Raw genomic sequence first — 21,973 nt, forward strand, 5'->3', positions numbered from 1 at the left:
TTAATTAATTTAGGTTCAAATCACTAGAACTGTGAGTTAATGGATTGGTTTTTGGGCACAATAATATAAATAATATAAAAATTTTAAAAATTGAAATATGAATTAAAGAAATAATCAAATCCAAAAGAAAATTTTATCAACGTCACTCAAACATTAAATAAAGCAAAACAGAATCGATATCTAACATGACTTATAAATATTCAAACACTAAGAGGTCAATGTATACTAATCAAACACTAGATATCAATTATTCAAATTCATCAATAAAATTACAAAATAATAAATAATATTTTAAAAAATAATTAATTTGCTGGCTAACTCGTTAACCTATGAACCAAGTTCATTTAAACTATGAGTTAAATGAATTGGACCAAATAAATCTACATTTAAATAGATTAACATTTATAAAAAAACTTCTCAGTGTGTTTCATTCGAAATTTTCTCTCTTATTTATCATATTATATATATATATATATATATATATATATATATATATATATATATATATATATATATATATATATATATATATATATATATATATATAATCAAATGTAATTAAATTTTGACGTTAAATTTTATCCATTTATTTTTATTTAATTGGTCTCAACTTTTTGTTTAATTCAACTCTACTATCATCATAGCCGTCACTACTTCTATATAAAAATAAAAAAATACTAATGATGACATGATGATAACAGGGAGAACTGGATGAAGGAAATAAAAAATTTAAATTATTATTAACTTCTAAATCAAATAAACATATATGAATAGAAATTGGTGTATTTGATCATTGACGTCATTTATTTAAAAACAAAGATAGAGATATTAGATGAAATAAAATAAATTTGATTATGCTTTTTTTTTTTGTACTTTATACCATTCCAACAATTATAACAAATATTCATTTCATTTTGCTTTTCGTATCCCTAACAAATCTAGCATCTTCGAAGACACTATTTTTCCTTAGAAGTCTCATTATGCACTTTTTCTTTATAAAATAATTCAATTATAAGGACTAGTGACTATAACTTAGTGACCATAAAAAGCAAATCTTCTGCAGTGTTCGGAAAATCCCGTCAATAACTTCACGTTTATTTTTAGATTAGCCTTAAAGGATGAGTTCATTCAGAATATATAATACAAAAGTCCTTCAGCATCATGTTACCCAAAATGAATGTTTACAGTAAAAAGGAAGGGGGGAGTAACTCAAATTATACTACGTATTCATAGCATATATGGACAAATGAGGGGCACTGTTTTTCATAATGTACAATTATAAGATTGCATCAGCTCATGTTACTCCTTCCTTGCAAATACACTTGATCAGCGTACCTTAACGATGTACGTACTGTTCTATATGCATATGCATTTTACTTCTGAAAATGCTTATCCAAAGCATAAACCCGCATGCTAGTGCCTGCAATTCTACCTACACATTGGACTCTGCTTACAAGAGAATCACAACGTTTGAGAAGCTATTTCATCAAATCTAAGAAGACGAAGCCATTCCAAAGACTATGCAACAGCATTGATGGCAGTAAATTCCTTGACCGTGTATATATCACACCCATCACCATCCCAAGAAATATAAGGGGAAGCATCCTCTGTATGTTAAAATGTGCAAGAGCAAAGGCGATTGAACTTACCAGTATTGCACACCACACTGGCATGTATTTGGTGAGGGAAGGGAGCAGAAAGCCACGGAAAACTATCTCCTCCCACACTGGAGCACAGACTGACACTACTGTTGCATACAATAGCATTGCCACAGGATCCCTCGCCCTTATTGATTGTTCAACACTTGAAAGGGTGACGGGTGTGGAGGGCAAAAGGGGTAGGAGGTCCAGGTTGAACTGTGAGAGCCGATTGACGAGCGGAAACATGAGACATCCCATTATGACATCTAATTGCCAATTCCCTTTCAGGCTAAACTCGAACCAGTCAGGTGGAAGGGGGCGAAATCGAGAAAGACAGCGAAGAAGAATCGCAACTCCAGCAAGTCCTTCAGTTACATCAGTAACAAGGCTGAATAATGCCTGCCCTCTAAATGTCAAAGATTCCTTGCTAAAGCCAGTTATATGGGCAGCAAAAGGGATCATCCAAGATCCTATAAACCAAAATGCCGTCGTCCAAAGAAGCATAACCTGCATCATATAATGTTGCACAGTTTACAACCATGTGTTGACTGTTTACTGTTTAGAATTTTAACTTTACTTCTACTCAATTGGGTCAATGATAATTCTCTCCATTCCTCTCACATCACATGTACCATAAATTTTTATCTGAGAGATTGATATATAAAAGAGAATTTATTCAGTCACATCTTGTTTGTAGTTTGGGAAACACTTACTTGTAATATAGTCATTGCATTCCATGGCACAACCCATCGATAACCAATTACTTTAAAGACTTCATTTGCAGCCTGAAGAGAAATAATGTATTTAGGTAAACAGATTGACACAAGATAATACTTAAAATACAATTTTTTATTTCATTAACAATACGGGCATAATACTCTGTCGCCCATTGCAGTGATGCATGTTTGATGTTTCAACGTGCAAAGAAAAGCTTCATATATTTTAACTGATAAATAAGATTTAGATGCACTAAAATCAAGAAAGCATAAGTTTACAGATAAAATCATTAAAATTTCTAGTTCAGTTTCAAATTTAGGGCTAAACAATGTTATCAATGGCGGAAGGCCAAAATTCCGCCATATACACATGATATTGTGGCCTATTGCGCCACCATAGCGGGCTTCCCTTCACAAATTGCCTATGGCGGTTGCAATAAATCCATCATGTCATTGCACCGCCATTTAACAATGGTCAAATGGTGCCAAGTGCTAACTGAATTATTTCATCACCTTAGACTTTACAAGAGGGTTACCATTTAGGGGTATTTATTTAACAGTTTCAATCGTGAAGGTAATCTAGCAATTTTCGTATTCCCCGAGTCTTCTGGGTTCAGCTGCTGTTACTTTTGTTTCATTGTTAATGTTTTCCGTATGGGTTTAGTTAGAGTCTACGGGATTTGGGTTTACTCCCATTTCTAGCAGAGAAAGTTTGAGGTCTATGTAAACAGTGTTGATGCTTTCTTACAATAGACTGATCATTTTTATGTATTATAAGCAGAAAACTACAATTTCTTGGGTGTGAGATGCAACCAAACACTGTAATTCGTAGGTATCTTTTCTGCTCATCTTCAGCCCTATCAGACATCGTGACAGATTCACCACATCAAAATCCTAATTCATTCTTCCTTCAATTTTCCCTTAAAATAAAAATAATAATAATAATCCAGGTAATGCATGCACCAGTCACAGTGCTCAAAAAGTCACTATTCTGACCCTAAAATCCACACTCAGATTCTCTGTAAAGTGCTCTTACCTCCATATATATCATCATTTCATTTATAATCTACCAGTAATCCAATTAAGTAGATATTCACCTAATAGTTAATACTTAATATATCATCCATCACATATTTTCAACTCAGTCACTTCCTCAGATTGACTAAATGGCTCTTGATTGACAGTCTGTTAACAGACTTGCTAAAATACAGATACCTGATGATAGAAAGTATTTCTTTCAATAGATAGAAAGAACTAAACTGTGGACCAAACCTACTTCAGCCTTCAGAGTCCTTAAGGTTAGATTGAGGGCCAAAGGATGATTGACACTAGAATGAAATGCATTAGATTAGATATCATGAAATTACTAAAACTGTTTTTTGCAACCAGCTCTTACAACAGAACTTGAATGCTTTTGGCAACAAATTTTGGGTACCTCCCCTGATTCTTCTATTGAAGATGTCTTTGCCTCAATTCTACAATCAGGTTCCTCTCTTGAGCAAAGCAATGTTCAATATGGCTGTGTAAGCATCCAAGTCCTCCTTTCTTTATCCCTTTTGTTTGAGACAGGAAAGTGATCAGGGTTGTGGTAATCACACCTCATGACCCAGCTACACAAATTGCAACTGAGTGGGCCATACCCAAGATTGATTTTATGTCCTTCACGGTCTTACTCCCAACGTAGCTAAGCAGTTGACACAAGGTTGATTGTTTTTCTTGAATTTGAACCAGGTTAACTCAACCTCAGCAGCTAGCTCATGAAGTGAGGATTGTCCAAGCCTTTATAATATCTACTGTGGCATATCTATAATTGATGTGGGATGGGATCTCAACACATCCTCCTCACACATAGGATTGGACACCTGGACCTTGAAAATTGTAGGAGTGATTTTTTATATTGTATGTTGTACTAGAAAAGTTGTGGCCTATATGGGGCCAGGTTATTTTTGGACAGTCAAAGGCAGCCTAATATCAAATCTATGATACACTCTAGTAACATCATAAATTTGGGTTGGGTATAACTCAATCTCAAAAGTTAGTTCATAAGGTGAGGATTGTCAGGCCTTTATAAGCTCTACTTTGGCTCTATTTATAGTCAATGTAGGATTTCAACAGTTTTGTTACCTTTATCGATGACTATTCTTGCATACTGGGCTATATTTAATGAAAGATAGATATGAATTGTTTTCAAGTCTTTTTTGTTTAAAATCCATACACAATTTAATTATGCCTATTAGGTTATACTTTATTTGCTCATGATCATACAAAAGGCATAGACAAGTTATGAACTTAATCTATTAAGTATGCCTTCTTGGGATGCATTAGAATTAGATTCCAAGAAGATGTTACTTGACCATTTTCTTGTCAGTAGATGTTACTTTCCAAGAAAAATCTTCTTTTTTCATGGCCACTGCTATTGTTTCCCCTCCAATCACTTATCTATCCCTTAATTTAAGCATTACTTCAACTGCCACTCATGCTTTTACAGATTAGCCCTTTCAAATCTATCACCAGTGCCATCACATGGATACTTGGCAAGGACATGGCCCAGATCACAACTGACTACTACCCCTTCATGAGATCTTGCTCCAAAGGATAGTATATCTCCTCATATCATCACTACTTAAAAGGGTACTCATTCCTTTCACAATCTAAATCCTATTTATAATTTTTTTATTTATCATTGCTTGTCTCCTTCCAGTTATGCCTTTAATTCTCATTTTTCCAGTGTCCATGTCTATCTCAAAAATATTAGAAGCTTTCTCTCATCCAGAATGGTGGCAAGGCATGATAGAATACACATCTGCATTACACGCAAATGGTATTTGAGAAGTTGTTCCACTGCCACTTGGAAAATTTTCTATGGGCTATTACAAGTTTACAGTTAAAGTAGGGTATGGAGCAAGACAGACCAAAAAACGTTGCCTAGCTGCTAAAGGGCACACTAAAATTTTAGGCCAGCATCTTTTCCTTTCCACAACAGCCATTGGCCATTTCATCAAAATGATATCAAAATTGTCTTCTTACATGGTGATCTTGCATAAAGTTTGTATGTAACTAGTGAACATTATCACCAAATGTCTTTGGGGGTCTTGGGTATAGTTTGTATGTAACAACCAACAAGATTGATACATATTATTTATATGCTCTAGCTTCAGGGGTAATATTGAATATTGTTTAATTAAATATCATTAGCTTCCTAAAGTTAAACACTTACTACATATAAGATTATTTTCCTTTATTTCAATCTAGTTGTAATCCTTGGAATCACAGGTTAAGATTGTAGTTGTTCATGTACATAACTATACATGCACAAAGAGTTGTCTCTCAAGAAATTAAGTTGTAAAGAGTTTGTTTATTATTTTTAAGTCTCCAACGGAATAAGGGTAACTATAATGTCCTTGATTGTTGACTTCTTGACAGCTCTCACACTATGACACTTTACACAATAGCACTTCACTCAACTCTTTGTCAAAACCCTCCGTAGATAGTTCTTCACGAGACATCGACAACCAGTTCTGACATCACTTGACTATTCTTAGGATCAATGACTGTCCCCACAAACCAACACGAGATTTTTCAACATTTTTGTCCTCACACGTTTTCCGTGAAACTTTCCAGAAGGTCACTCATCTCATGATTGCTCCAAGTCAACCACGTTAAACTGTGGAGTTCTTAAATAATGGGTTACCGAAAAGTAGATGCATCTTATAAATATAGGTAATACCAATTAATTCTTTTAAATCATTCTCAATTGTACAGTCTCATACTTATATAGTCTCTGGATCTCTCTTTTTGGTGTGATTCATCAGGGTGTTACATGCCCACAAGTTTCCGCCTAATTTATCATCGAACCACACCGTACTAGGAGAGATTTGCTTTGATATTATTTGTAATGTCCTTGATTGTCGACTTCTTGACAGCTCTCACTTTAATGACACTTCACACGATAGTACTTCACTCAACTCCTCACTGGTCAAAACTCTCTATAGGTAGTCCTTTTCAAGACACCGACAGTCAGCTCTGACGCTAGACTACTCTTAGGATAGACTGTCCCCACAAACCAACACAAAACTTTTTAGCATGTTTTGTCTTCACTCACACGTTTTTCGTGAAACTTCTCAAAATAGGTAGTATCAATTAATTCATTTAAGTTATATCCTCAACTGGATAGCCTCTGGATTCCTCTCTTTCTAATGTGATTCGCCAGGGTGTTATAGTAACCCTCATATTCGTATATATTAAGCACATTTAGCATGTGCAAACTACAATCTATCACTAGGGATGCAGAATATAACATTGAGTAATTTCTCTTTACTGCAGACCATACCAAATAATCACTCTCGCAATCTTAGAACATGTATGAGTGAAGAAACAAAATTTAATGTAAACCATTATAAATAAGTTAGTGTGAGTGAATTTTGCTTGACATGCCATCACCATGAAACTTGATGGTAGGGCTCACAAGTGCAGATTTCAATTTCAATAGCAAACATATTCATTAATAAGACTACCAATCTTTAAATAGCCACACCACACTACACAACACATCCACATAGGAAATGGAAAACCATTTGTTATAAGAGTAAACAATAGACATGTGACCTTCTGAATGGTTGATTTCCAGTCTCTTTTGGTGACACTGGAGTCATTGAATTCAGATTGCACCAATTCCTCATGAAGATAGTGCTCGATAACTTCAGGTTGGGGTGTTTCTGGAGAATGATGGTCGTGCCTAAAGCACAAAATACTCAATCTCTGCAAGGAAAACCAAATAAAAAAAATGAAAACAGCAATGCAAAAATGGTGCAGCCAATTACTCCAGGTATATGTTTATATATGTGTGTACCACAAAAATACTCATCAGCCTCCACTTCCACTACACATTAAGCAATTAAGAACTTAATCTGAAACTTCCCACTTGAGTCATTTAAAGTCATTGACTTTTAGCTCAAGAGTTTAAACCCTCCACAAAACAATGAATTAAGAGGTCTCAGATTCTCAGGTTCATTTGGGGATAAAAGTAAGAACTTTTCCAACCCTTCTCGGCTCGACACTTAAAAATAAATAAATAAATAATTCATAACAGAGATTTCCAATGACAAATAACAGAAACATAAATAAAAGGAGACAAGCGAAAAGAAATAAGATATGTATCAGATAGTGCTTACGTTCTTTGGAGACTTGGCATGAGATTCCAAGATCCCAGGAAAAGGTCGAAGTGTAGCTGGTCGGGGGATACCCTTAATTGGATTGGGGAGAAAGGAACGGGTGAAGACAGAATAAGAAGAGGTACTCAACATTTATAAACCCTAAGGGCTAATAACCTAATCACCACCACCCTTCAAATTAGTTCCTTACATCAACATTAAAAAAAGGGGGGGTTAATATTTGGGATTTGGTTATGGTTAAGGTAGGGTAGATGAATGTGATTTGAAGCTTCTCTTGCCACTTCTAGTTTGTTCCATCCACAGAGAGAGAAAGACAGCGACCAAGGTTAAGGTTATTATAACCCCAACGTTGAAGCCTTGTCGCTGTGGTGTTCAATTCTGACCGAGAAAAAATTACGAAGAAACTTGGTCACCAGCATCTAGCAACAATAGCCAATGGGAATAACTGACGAATATTAAATTACAATGGGTTGAGTTAACGGTGTACAGAGCCACCAGACCTGTGGGTAGGTGTTTATCAATGTCTTTCTACCACCCTAGATGTTTTTATCGAAAAAATAATTACTATATATAGCTAAACAGTGGAATTAGTTTTTGCGTTATGGAATTTCTTTTATTCAATTATTTTTAGGTCTATTTAATCCTTAAATTTATTTTTAAAATTTAATTTGGGGATTTTATTATTAAAAGGTTGAATTAAGTTGTCTAATTTTTTAAAAATAATTCAATTTGTTCTTTTCACTTTTAAAAGATTCAACTAGATCCTTTTTAAAAAAATTATCTGGACTTGTCTATTTTTTTATTTGCTCTGAAAATTTTGAAAAATAAGATTGAATTTGATTTATAATGGATCGAATTGAACTAAAAAGGAATTTAATCGTAACTTTTAAAAGTAATAAAAACCTTATTAAATATTTTTAAAAATTATAAAACCTAATTGAATTGAATCTTTTAATAATAGGAGGACTAAATTAAATTAAAATTAAATTAGAGGATCAAAATTATCATTAAATCTTATTTTTATTATATTTAGGCTTAAATATATTTTAATATCCTACAATTATGGCGCCTTGTGGTTTTGGTTCTTGGCAATTTTTTATTACTTTTAGATCCTTGACATTTTTTAATTTTTAAAAAATATATAAAAATAATAATAAATTTAAAATTTTGAAATAAATTATAATAAATTACCTTATTTATATAAAATAATAAATATATTACTTAATGGTATTTAAAAGGAATAAAAATATTACTTAATTAAATTACACACCTGAAAATAATCTAACTATCTTAATTTAAAATATTTTATACTATCTTAATTATATTTTTTAGGAATATTACATTATTTATCTTTATTTGGAACACTTAAAGAATTATATGTGATTGATTAGCTAATTTTGAATTTGATTTGAAATTCTAAAATAAAATTTGAATACGAATTTGAGTGTGAAGGAAATGAGAATATGGGAATTAATTCAAATTTGATTAAATAATATTTTATTAGATTTATTTATATTAGTTTAAATTGAATTAGATAATATTTTATTAAATTTGATTAGATGAACTCATATTTAACAAGATAATATCTTACTACTGTTAGATTTGTTAGTATTTTATTTCTAGGATATTTGATTTACTCTTTAATTCAAATATAAAAACTTTAAAGCTGAAAAGGCAGAAGGGAAAGAAAATAGAAGTTAAAGATCTGCACAGCATAATTTGCATCGCATGAACATTATATCTTAAAAATTCTGAGGCGGTAATCAGGGAAATTGGAACCGAACACCAAACTGCAGCTTAGAACTATCCCATGATTTCACAAAAGATTCCAGCAAATAAAGATAAAAAGAGAGTAATTTGAAATGACTGACAAAGATTTTTTTTGGAATGATTGTTAAATCAATTTGAATTTGAGATGTACAATTGAAAGGAATAAAAATTAAAACTTAAATTATCAATGTATAGAATTAAGATAAAACATGTTTTATTCCTAACTCTAAATTGCATTTTAATAAAAAAAGATGACACAATAAAAAGATAATACTCTGAGAAATTGTGAGAGAATTTTTTGACTAATTTCCAAAATACTGTATGCAACGCACATTTAAAAAAAGAGAAAAAATAAAGTGCTGGAAATTGTTAATTAAAAGAATAAGAAAAAGGAGAGTCTTTATTTTTAAATTTTGTATTATAATTTGTAATATAAAAATAAATAATTTATCTCTATAAAATTAGCCTTGGCAAAATCTTGGACTCTTGTTTACACTACACTATAACATGTTTATATTTTCCAGAACTATGAAAAAAATTACATAAAACAAAATAAATTTATTTTATTATTATTATTTTCAATGTTTTGTTGTTATTTAACCAATGGTTTTTATGCTTGCAATTATATATTTATATTTATGTTTGTGTTTTACTTTGGGTCAAGATATTTTGGTCTTTTATCTTTAATTGTATGATTACTTTTACATATAATAATAATAATAACTAGGAAAGAGACATACATTTTTTTTATATTATTTTCATTTTTCGATCAATTATCTTAAACCCATTTTCATTTAGTTTTCAAGTTGAGAACTTGAATCTTGACAATTACAAAACATTGTTTGACAATCTTAGGAAATATTCATTTCCCAAATTGATACATGAAATTTATTTTTGTCGAATTGGTTCTACCAAAATTCTTGTCAAACAACACATAAATGCTTGAGAGTTTGAAATCCAAAGGAAATCAGAGCATCTCCAATCGAAGGTGCTTTGTGGGTTTGTAAGTGTAAGAAATCGTTTCTTAAAAGAAATTCTCCATTGAAGAGTATCTATGTGGCATGGGAGTTCCTTCACCGAAAATTTGGGTTTCAAATATAAGAAACCGTTTCTTTAAATAATTTTCTTTTTCGAACATCACCAACCGAAATCAAAAGCCAACCAAGGGAGAAAGGGAAGAAGGAAACGCATGCCTCTGCGATGCTTGATGTTGGCAGGGCAATCCACCTCCGACACGCCCTCAGGGAGGACGACAGAGATAGCAACAAGGTTACAACAACGGTTGAAATCCTCTTGGACGGATTGAGGGACAATGAGGCGCTCGATACCATGGATGACGCCGTCGACACGAAGTATCTCAACGGAGTTGACGATTATCTGGCTAGAGGGCTTAGAGGCCAAATGCAGGTGGTGGTCGGAGAGAGTGTAGGAAGGTCGACAGCGAGCCAGTGGTAAGAGACTCTTGATGAGGAAGGAAGGTTTTGGAGAAAGCACGAGTGAGAGAAACAAGAGGAAGGATCTCTAATGTTTTTGGAAAGAAAGAAACTCATGGAGGCATTACTGTTACGGGTGGGTAAGCGGGTCGGCCGGTCTCGCGTAAGGCCCGCCCGCATAAGTTCGCATTGGCAGTGGACCGGGTCAGTCCGCTCCGCTTCTTACACAGACTAAATAAATTGGTCTGCCCTTGCCCCGCAGACCCCACGGGTCAAACGGGTCGATCCGCGGGCCTAATTTTAAAAGAATTTCAATTTTAATAAAAATATAATACAATGAAATTAAGTTCAATACAAATGTAAATAAAATCTCAATAATTAGTCAATTACATCAATAAAATAAATAATGTCTTAACAAAAGAAAATCCAAGCAATAAATCTAAAATATGAAATTTAAACATCTCCAACAACAAATGATTCCATATTTGAAGTAGCTTGAGTCTTCTCCATCTATGATGTGAGCTATTTTTTATAATAAAAATATATTGAAATATCTTTAAAAATATTTATTTAATAATTATTTTTGGCTTAAATGATAAAAATTGATATTTTTATTATTTATGGTTTGTAGATATGAAAATGATAGATTAAAAGAGAAAAAGATCGAGAAAATATCAAAAAGGAAGATTTTAGCATGTTATCACTTATATTTTTTTTATCTTAATCTTTTATTTCTATTATCTTTTATTTATCTTATCTTATCATTTTTTATCTTTATCATCTTTTAATTTAAATATTTTATTTTTATCTTTAAATCTTTATCTTATCTAATATATTTCTTTATCTGTTGTTTTAAAAGAAAAGTTTAAAGTAAAAAAGAGAAAATCAAACCTAATTAATTGGATCAAGATCAAATAAATCAAACCTAACGCAGACTGCGGACAACCCGCAAACTCCGCGGACCGAACCCGCATAGTTCGTAAGTTAGGCGAGGCGGGCCAAAAAATATGACATAACCATGTACCGTTTAAAAAAATCGGTTCATAACCCGCGCGGACCGCAGACCCCGCGGGTCAGTCGATAGACCTGGACCCGTTTATCCACCCCTATTTACTAATGAAGTGAGTAAAATTTGGAATAATAATGAATTAATTATTTTATGGGAATAATAATTAAGTTATAATAAAAATATACAAATGTGTGAAATTTTTAAAATTTCTTATATTAAAGTAATATTTTATATGAATTTCTTATGAGTAACATGACATTATGAGAATAAAAAAAAGTGTTATTAGAACACAAAGTGTTGCAGGGACACAAAAAGATAATTAAAAAACACAAAAAATCATGATTAGGTAGTCGAAGTAAAGGCAACAAAGCAAAACTAACTAGAGAGATGAATTCACAGTAGCCAAAATTAATAAATAAATAAATAAAAGAACCAAAATTCAAACTTGTCATCTGGATGTCGCTGAAAGACGTGACACGTTTTCAGTTCTAAATACAGTTCATTTCCTAGTTTTTCCGAGGAAAATTGAAAAAAAAAAAAAACATAAGAAATTTTCGTACAAGTACCAAGGCAGCAGTAGATGCTTGTATGCAAAGTATTCAACAAACACTAGAGCGAAACGGTTAAGACAGACGTGATTCCAAAGTGTAATTTAGGAAGCTCAAACTCAATAAACAGGTACAGGACCCTGCACAAAACTCGTATATCAACCAATATAGTAATTTACATTCCTCGCCAGGCTCACCACAAAATCAAAAGATCTTGGCAATTTGATGCCGCTCTTTCTTAAAACATGCGGCCGAGAGGAGATTCTTGAGAGAAATCCATCTAAGTGGAATCTGTCAAAGTAGCATAGTCTTGCCGTTCGTGGAAGCCCAAGGGGCATTCTTTTCTGGTTTGGATAAATTACATCCCCAGTCAAAATATTGTCATTAACTCATGCTACACATGATAATTCATTCCTACTTTAATCAGAGAAATCTGAGGAATGTTTAGTCCTACTGCAGGTGACCGGCAATTTTTTCGGAGAAAAGAGTAGAGGTTGATAGCAAACCTCTTTAGAAATGATGAGTTCCACTTGGCCTTTACGTGAGAATGACCTATTACATACGCTGCTCCAGCGCGCTTGGCTTCTACAAGTTCCATGAGCTCTTCCTTGACACGTGGATCTTTATATATTACATTTAGCAACTCGAATTGAATCCTTCGTCTAGTATTGAGTTCATCAGGTGATTCCTGCTCATACATGGCCTGCAGCTTCTTCAATGCTGGAGATTTACTACTAGTAACAGTCAAAGCTCCGGGAAGACTAATACTGCAGCCTTCTTCAAAACCAGCAGATTCTGACATACGCAATCTTGTCCCAAACTTCCCCGAGGTCCTAACCACTGCCATCCGTCCATCCACTGAACCCTCTGCATTTCCAGAGCAACCTTCTGCTTCCAATTGAATGTATTCTGCTATGCTCATCACCAGGTCATTTTCAAAATCATTTTGATGACTATACACATCTTTATAGCCATTTCGAACAATGCACCGATACAGTCGGTAAGATTTGGGACCAATTCGGCCAATGAGGTATCGTTCTTCATGTGGCACACAAGGCACAGGTACAGTCTTAACACAAACAAAAACAACCACTTGGTAGAAAGCTGGCAGATTTGTCAAGAAATGGGTAAAACTGGCAGGGACTCCGGTAGCCAATTCAGTGTAGATAAGGCCCAATCCAGGAACCCTAACAATCCCAAGACTAGGACCTAATGTAATGATCGACCTCATTGAAACTTTGTTAAGCATGTCAAATAAATACTTTTTCCTAGAACCATAATGCCACACGTACATAACAACCATGAAGACGGCAGAAAGCACGAGTGGAATCCAGCTACCTTTAAGGATTTTCATGCAATAAGATGACAGGAAGAGAATCTCTATTGCGCCAAAGAATAAGGCAAATGCCAGAGCAACTATAAGACTTTGATTCCATACAAGGTTGATGACTAGTGATGTCAAACATGTGGTCACAAACACCACAATCAGATATGCCATCCCTGCAAACAAAATGATGATGTTATTAACAATCATCAGCTGACAAACAGTAGTGAATAATAAAATGACCCAGGACATCAGTGTATTTTCACCCACAATCACTGATGTAAAATAAGTTTAAGTTTGATTCACTGTTATTGTAACTTTTACCCTAGCATCCAATAGTGTTGCCAGATCACCGATAAAGCTCAAACTCTTAGGAAGCTAATATCATAGCCAACTCTTTTAAAAACATCATAATACATGATAGAATGACAATTTAAAGAGTTCTTATGCCGATAGTGGATCAAAATTATGCTAATTTCACTTCTAGTAAAGGTTTTACCTATTTTTGAAATAGATGGAATTGTATGGTTCATTGAGAATGTAAAACTTCAGTGCAACGAATCATAATTCAAATATTCAATCATATTTCAATATCAAATATAGAAGAGAATGAAACTCTGTCTTAAATTTATTTTATGTAATAAAGAAATAAATAGCCTATTAGATAAAAGAAATATAAGGAAACCCACAAACTAATATTAATTAGATAGTAAATATTTTAAGTAACATTATTTTACACAACTTATGATGGGAATTGAGAGTTAGGGGCAGTGAAACAGTTATTAGCAGAGTCACTTTAAAATAAGTGTAATGCAATAATAAGAATCATTAACAATAACAGTTATGTATTAGAATATCTTGAATAGTAACTTTCATGTTGACAGCTTAGTGCAGAAATTTAGAATGCATATTACTCTCTTCAGTCCTTTATATAAGAAACAAATGACTAATTCATCAAGACCAATAAAAGTAGTTAGTTAATTAATAATATCATAAATTTAAATCTTATTCCAAAAATACCCATAGAAAGTAGTGATAATATTTAATGACACTATACATAATTCAAGGGATGATGTTTTTTTTCCACCAATGAATGTGCTTGTATTGTTAAGGGTATGAAAATTTTTTAGCAATAAATGCATCCACTTGCATGAAAAATGAATGAGCATTTTTCACAATAAATCAAGGGTATGAAAGAAATTTAGCAAGTAATAAATTTTAAAGTGGGTCCATGTTTCTTATAATTAGGACCATAGACTCATTTGTTTCTTATAAAAAAAATCGGAGGGAGTATTAAATATGTGTGCATTAGGGGAAATGTGTGTTCTGTTTTCTGGTAATTTGGACAGAAATCATCTTTGTAGGAGTCTATGACTCTGGAACAGAAAACTTCACTGTATTGTGTATTTTGTGATTTAATATTACTATTCTCCAATCTACCAACTGGTGTTCTATCAACTTACCATAAGCGTATCCTATATTACTCATGTCTCCTAAACCAACTGTCACAACCAAGCTGATTATCATAAGAATCCAGTTTATCTCGGGTATATATGTCTGACCAGGGATCCACCTTCTGGAATGTACTGCCTTAACCCGTGGGAAACATTCAAATGCATGGCATTGTTGGACAATTGAGAATGTTGAAGCGATGACAGCCTGACTTGCAACTATTACTGCCAAAGCAGCCACCACAAATACTGGCCAAAATAGAATATCTACAAAATGATAAAACATTCTGAAATAAATTATGGAGACTCCAAAACAAGTACTGCTTTCTCATCAAAAACATATGGCAGTACATTATTACCAGCTCAACTATTTTACTTCATTTACCATTAAAGTAAGTTTCTTGCATAATGTGACCCAAATGCGAAAAGTAAAAGGTGATGTTATTCCAATGATGGCATATATGTAGTACACAGCACACCAGCATGAGAAGTTAAGAAAACCAGATACAGGAATTGTCTGAGTGGTTCCTTTTATGGGGAAAAAATGATAAAAGAGTACAAAACCACACGGAAGAGAAATAACGACAACTAACCCATTGGAGGTTTTAGCTCAAACATTATCAACTAGTGTTAAGCTAAACCCATTGGCAATGTCTTTGATACAATGAAAAATAGGAGCAGGAACTGGGTAAACCAAATTGTTCACCAACAACTGCCACACATTAAAAATAGTACAGTACACAAAGTTTAATTTTTTCTGTTCAAGATATAGAAAAATTCTCCAGCTTTTATCTCAAATTCATGAGGAACTTACATCCTATATAATAAAAGTGACATTACTTAACTGTTGCAATTGCTGGCACTTTTTCCTAAGATCAGTTACATTCTAGTTAGAGGCTGGGTTTCAGTTTGAAAAAGATAGTGTTACACTATTAGAGTAATACACAGACCTGCAGTTATTCAAGTGCAGCTGTCTCAGTTAGATTTAACCATAGTGGTTAAATGTCTGTTCCAAGTTATTTAGACAGTTACAAGTCAGTTAGACAGTTAGAAGTTAGTTAGACCGTTAGAGATTAGTTAGAAATCTGTTAGCTGTAAATCTGTCTATAAATACATATCTGTAATCTCAGAATAACTTGGCTAATGAAATCATTATTCACTTTTATCAGTTTTTCATTTTCTCTCAAATATCTCTCTTCGGATTTCTTTTACACACAGTCTAATCTATAGACCACCTTGAGCAAGACATGATAGATATCACTTTTTTCAAAACGGGAAATCATAATACAAATATACAATTATAATAATTAATATGTAAGTGAAACAAACTTAACTTTCTAGAACATAAGAAAAGGTTTGGGTTCATTAAAAACATGATATGAAGAAAAATGCACAGTAATACATCCACCCCAAATAGAATTCAGCACTAAAATATTTCTCTGCTAGATTAGTAAATCTCAAAGGTTAAAGTTATCTATCAAAACTGTCCCACATAATATGGCCAAGCATTGCCAGAACTTGTATCTAATACTTGTCAAGTTGTCAGTGCAGGCATCAGTTCATAATGAACAATTTGGGATACAGGGAATAAAAAGATAATACTTCAATTCATATATTACTAGGAAAGAAAATATTTGATCATTCAAAGAATCCCAAATTATCACCAGTTCAATATACTAGTACTTAGAAAGTCCACAGACATCTAAAATAATCAAATTATTCTGAATGCAGATAACTTCAATCCATGTTTTTCTAGAATTGTACAAGAAGGCCTATCAGACATCTATTATTCTTAGCATTTACATTAACTGACCTGGAATAGAAGCATAAAAGCTTATAGGCACTGCAGATAAATTCTTTGAAAGAAAAGCAGCCTGCCCCATGTATTGAAGAACTAGGCATGGGTAAATGACACAACAAAATGCAGCCTGCATGGTAACAAGGATACAACAACAGTAACAAAGGTCACTTTAAAAAACAAAATATATCTGAAAGTTGTATCATTCTGTTTAAAATGAAGAATCACTATTTAGGTCTCAACTTATTATGTCAAGGACCACTGGTGAAGGTAAATTATGTGAAATACATTATCAAACAGGTAAATCAACTCAAAGTTCGATTTCACATATTCCATTTTGGCTAGAGTTCTTGATAACAAATCAGGAATAAATTTCTAAATGTCATTGACCTACAGTCTAACAAATCCTATACTCCTTCACTTGTTATGCATGTGCGTCATTAATTCACTATAAACAAAGGTTTGACTTTTAGGATACTAATATATATGCATGCAATACAAATTAGTATGTACCATTCCTTCTGTGTGGTAACTTTCCATCTGAAGTTCAGTTCTTTCATATCATATAATAGGCAATCTAGCATGTCAAAGTCTGAAAAGAATATTACAACTAGGTACACATTCTATTACTGATTAAAAGAAATTATTATCACCCTTACAGAAAACTGCAGTAAAATAATATTAATCATTCTTGGTATCCATTTGGAGGGTCAGCCATGAACAGAACATTGCCAGTTAACCATGAAGTCGAAATCCAACCTAATAATTATTGGCCACACATACCCTAACAGGTGTTTGTCTGTAGTACCCAAGGTCTGCAAACATAGCTTCAGTTCCTGGAGACAATATAAAAAGAATGGATTTGGCAACAATAAGGCTTAAACAGAACTTGAATTTTAAAAGAGATGCAGACCTGTAACGCACAGAAATACTCCTCCAAGATTAGTCCAACCATCTTTTCCTGTAAGCCTAAAGAACTTGTATATATAATATGGAGAAAGAGCCTGATATACTCTTGGATTCCACTTGATGACATTGTAAATACCAATCATGAAAATAGTCAGTAACCATAGGATGATTATGGGGGGAAACACGAATGCAACCTTGTAGGAGCCACGGTGTTGCATAACAAAGAGTCCAATCAGTAGAACACAAGAAATAAGAGACACCATACCTGTGAAATGATATATGTGCAAGTTTAGCTAGCAAAATTGCATAATATTTTCCAAGGAAGAAATATAGGACCAGTACCACATAGCAAGCATATCATGTGAGAATTGTTCTCAATTGTTAACATGAGAACAAATCTTTATCATACTCATACAAGATTTTGAAGATACAACCATATATGAATGGTCAAGATTAAAACTGAATAAAACCAATCTTGAGCATCCATGTATGATTACATAGTCAAGATTTGTTGTTCCCAAGTCATTTTGCTTATGCTGAAGAATGATGAAAAGCAAGCTTAATTCATTTTTTTTTTCTGAAAATGCTTAATCATGATATACATTAATAATGCTCAGCAAGTCACAATGTAGAACCTAATCAAGAGACCATTATTTTTTAATTAACCCACACATAATATAATGAGCTTGGGGTAAAATAAGGGAAGTTATCTAGGTTAAGAACCTTAATAAAAGTCACCGTAAATTAACAATCACATTTTCTGGAGTTACATTACATGATTTAATCTTACACCCTAAATCACCTTCTTTCTATATAGTCTGTATTAAATTATTAGTTGATTAATTTAATTCGTTTAGATTTTTTTTTTGGGTTTACAATGACGGCAACAAGGTTTGAACCTAGGAGCTTGTGCAGACTACCTACCCCCCCCCTCACCCCTCCGCCCCCCCAACTACTAGGCCAATTCTAGTGGGTAATTAATTTAGATTATTTAAGCTTTGAGTATTAGATATTATTTGGTGGAAGATTAGCATTTTCTCACTTACTTTTATTTGTAATCTTTGCTTCAATTTTCAGGCCTTCAACAGATGAACGAACTGCAATATAGAATTCTTATCAGAAGAGGTACAAATAGAGCTAATACAATGGTAAGACATCAATCAGATAAGTTACTCCACCACACACACTAACATATTTGTGAGGAGAAAAAAAAATGTTCCCTTACCTGAAATGGCAGGCATGAGTGCACCAACACAAATTATCATGCAAGCACCCAGTAAAACAAAAATAAGCAAAACCGTTTTTGTACTCTTGTGTTTCTCAATGAATCTTTTCAAAGGCGAGGGTGGTATGCTTCTATTTGAGGAACCAGGTTTGTGATATGTAGAAAGCTCCTCATCAGAAGCTTGATGATTAGGAAGCAAACAAAATTTTGCATTTCTGCAAAGGTGTGAATACAAAGCAACGATTCCCCCTGTAAAAGTTGAATGTATTAGCATTACCACAATAATTATAGTAACAGGAAAAAAAAATAAAGGACCTAATTTTACAGAACAATAAAGAAAAATAGCCCTGACCTTCACCATTATCATCTGCACTTAACATTATAATGGCATACTTCAACAAAGAAATAATTGAGAGAGTCCAAAAGATCAAAGAAAATGCGCCAAATATTGCATCCTCATTTTGGACCTTTTTCAGTCTTCCAGAAAATATACTTTGATAGACATAAAGAGGGGATAAGGTCAAGTCACCAAACATAAAGCCTAAACTCTGGTATGCCAAAAACAGAAGTGCTCTATATTGAAATTTCAGTTCCACCTGTTAATAAAGAAAAAACATATATTATACACGTAAATAAGGTCTTTGAGTTCAATAAAATAAAGTTCAGATTAAAAAACAAAGTAATGAACAAAACAATAGATTATGTAGGTATTCAATGTTTTTTTTCCTATTTCCTTTTCTTCTGCACAGGCATACTACTCCTGTGAGTTGCTCATTTGCCATTTGATAATAAAAGACAAAAGAGGTGCAGAAGAACACAAATATTATGGCATAAAAAGCTTCTACCAGTATATAACATATGATAATAATAGACTATAGATGTTTATGTTCAGGAACAGTTCCAGCTTAATTTTCTAAGCTTCCACCAACATGGCATATTTTCACCACACTCTCCACACAATAACTAGCATTTCTTTCTCGGTTTCTGATGCCAAATACATTATATGCTGTATGTGATCGCCTCCATGCCAGTGATCCACGTTTACATAATTACATTTACGATCAAATTTGAGACAACGGATCTCATTTTCACTTCGCACATTCTCTTTTTAAGACAAAAGTGGTGCTTATTCAATAATTAGAATATCACACATTCATTCGTTAGGATTGGATCGATGCTACGGAAAACGAATCTGAAAAGACGAAAAACAAGCGAAGAAAGTTCCAGAAGCATTGGAAAACGTTTATAATCCAGTTTGTGATTAAGTTAGGGTTCGAATTGTGGGAAAAAAAAGAGGTGGCGATGGAGAAGAAGGGAAAACGTACCACGGTTGATGCACCGCGTTCTCTACTAGCATCTGAGCTCATAGCGAAGCCTGAAGAAAACAGAGCAAGCAGTTTTGGTTTAGAGAGAGAGAGAGCGTTGTCGTTGCGCTCGTTTTTGGAAAGGAAAAAAAATGGAAAATCGACTCCAACTGTTGTATATTGGGACCGCGAAATTGCCTCTAATGTAGAACATGTTTGATTATTTTATTAGGTCCACCATAAACTCAGTTTTTTCTCCCTCTAATGTAGAACATGTTATATTATTTTATAAAATATTCTACTCAGTATTTGATTGGCATTCACAAAAAAAAATAATTTAAACAGAGATTTTCCACGTATAATCGTCAACTTATTTTTCTAAAATCTAAAGTTTAGGTGAAAGATTGGATAATTGTCTTGATAAAATAATATTATTCCTTTACAATCTAATATTTAAAGGTTGATCCAAACCTTGCGGTCATTGTTGATCACATGTTATTTTTTCATCATGTAATTCTGTATATTTTTTTTTTTGGCATTTTTATCTCATCGGGGATTGAATGTGGCTTTTTCCTTCTTCATCAGGTTATTGACTTGTTGTCGTTTATTAGCATTTCTTCTTATTCTTTCTAGATTCGGACATAAGAAAATATACAATAGTCTAAAATATAAATAAACTTTAATTAATTTCATTTTATTTAATAAAATTATTCTCAAAACATATTTTATTTTATTTAGATTTTATTTTCAATGACATTTTTATTCTCGTAATATCAACTACAGGATCTTCTTAATAGTGAAAGAGTATATTCTTCTATAAGTTTCCATAAAATCAAAGTATATCGATTAGCATAAAAAAAAATTAAAAATAAATAAATGTTTTTAATAAAATTGAAAAATTTAATAAAATTAACTAAGATTCTTAATTAAGATACAATAACAAAATCTTATCCAAGTAAACAATGTCAGTCATATAGATCACATTATGTCATTAAGTTACGTTAAATATTAAAATTTCAAAAATATATTATTTATCTTGAGATCTATTGTGACAAAATCCTCCAATGTTTCTCTTGACTTTCCTCTCTTCTTCTTTGTTGGACCAAAAATAATATGATTTACTTATCCAAACTACCTAATATGTTTTTCTTTTCATATTTTTCTCAATCAGTACTACATCAATTACTCTTCAAATACAATTATTAAGAGCATATTCATCCCAACATAAATTAATTTTTGTTTATTTACTGCGTAAGCCTAACTGCATCCGTGGAATTTGTAAGAGATGCGGCATTATGACATTGGTATGGCTAGCATCGCTGAATATGCACACTGCACAGTACTTCCCATTTTACGTCTTTACTTTAACAGTAGCCTTGTCACCGGGAGGGGACGACAGGGCCAGAGACAAGAGTGGTAATTTCATTTGAAATTTATGAATGAGAGGGAATTTTGAATTAATATCTAAATAAAAGTAAGTTAATGGAATTTTTATGATTGATTATAAAATCGTAAAAAATTGTTAGATTTTAATTTTTTTTATTGAAGTTGTAAAAGTTAAACGAATTTAGTTTTTTTTTTATATGTTTTACGACTTCAAAATCACTCTAACTTTTTTTAATTATTTATTTTGAAGTCATAAAATGTTTAACAACTCCAAAGTTGTGCTAAAATT

At 32.8% G+C, this 21,973-nt stretch overlaps 2 protein-coding genes across 2 annotated transcripts; both read right to left on the bottom strand.

The window, feature by feature from the left end:
• Positions 1 to 1,074: 1,074 nt before the first annotated feature.
• Positions 1,075 to 8,050, bottom strand: LOC114421054. The gene is made up of 4 exons (XM_028386823.1): positions 7,528 to 8,050; positions 6,962 to 7,114; positions 2,354 to 2,425; positions 1,075 to 2,147 (listed from the first exon to the last, which is right to left on the bottom strand). The coding sequence occupies exons 1-4, from the start codon at positions 7,657 to 7,659 to the stop codon at positions 1,479 to 1,481; spliced, it is 1,026 nt and encodes a 341-aa protein (XP_028242624.1). The 5' UTR covers positions 7,660 to 8,050; the 3' UTR covers positions 1,075 to 1,478.
• Positions 8,051 to 12,131: 4,081 nt separating this feature from the next.
• On the bottom strand, positions 12,132 to 20,516 carry LOC114421055 (potassium transporter 3-like). Its single transcript, XM_028386824.1, has 9 exons — positions 20,320 to 20,516; positions 19,347 to 19,590; positions 18,995 to 19,243; positions 18,816 to 18,866; positions 17,774 to 18,034; positions 17,644 to 17,696; positions 16,876 to 16,990; positions 15,075 to 15,329; positions 12,132 to 13,787 (listed from the first exon to the last, which is right to left on the bottom strand). Exons 1-9 carry the CDS (start codon positions 20,359 to 20,361, stop codon positions 12,682 to 12,684), a joined length of 2,376 nt encoding a protein of 791 aa, XP_028242625.1. The 5' UTR covers positions 20,362 to 20,516; the 3' UTR covers positions 12,132 to 12,681.
• Positions 20,517 to 21,973: the final 1,457 nt, after the last annotated feature.

Source organism: Glycine soja, chromosome 8, assembly GCF_004193775.1.
Source record: "Glycine soja cultivar W05 chromosome 8, ASM419377v2, whole genome shotgun sequence".
NCBI classification, from domain to species: domain Eukaryota; kingdom Viridiplantae; phylum Streptophyta; class Magnoliopsida; order Fabales; family Fabaceae; genus Glycine; species Glycine soja.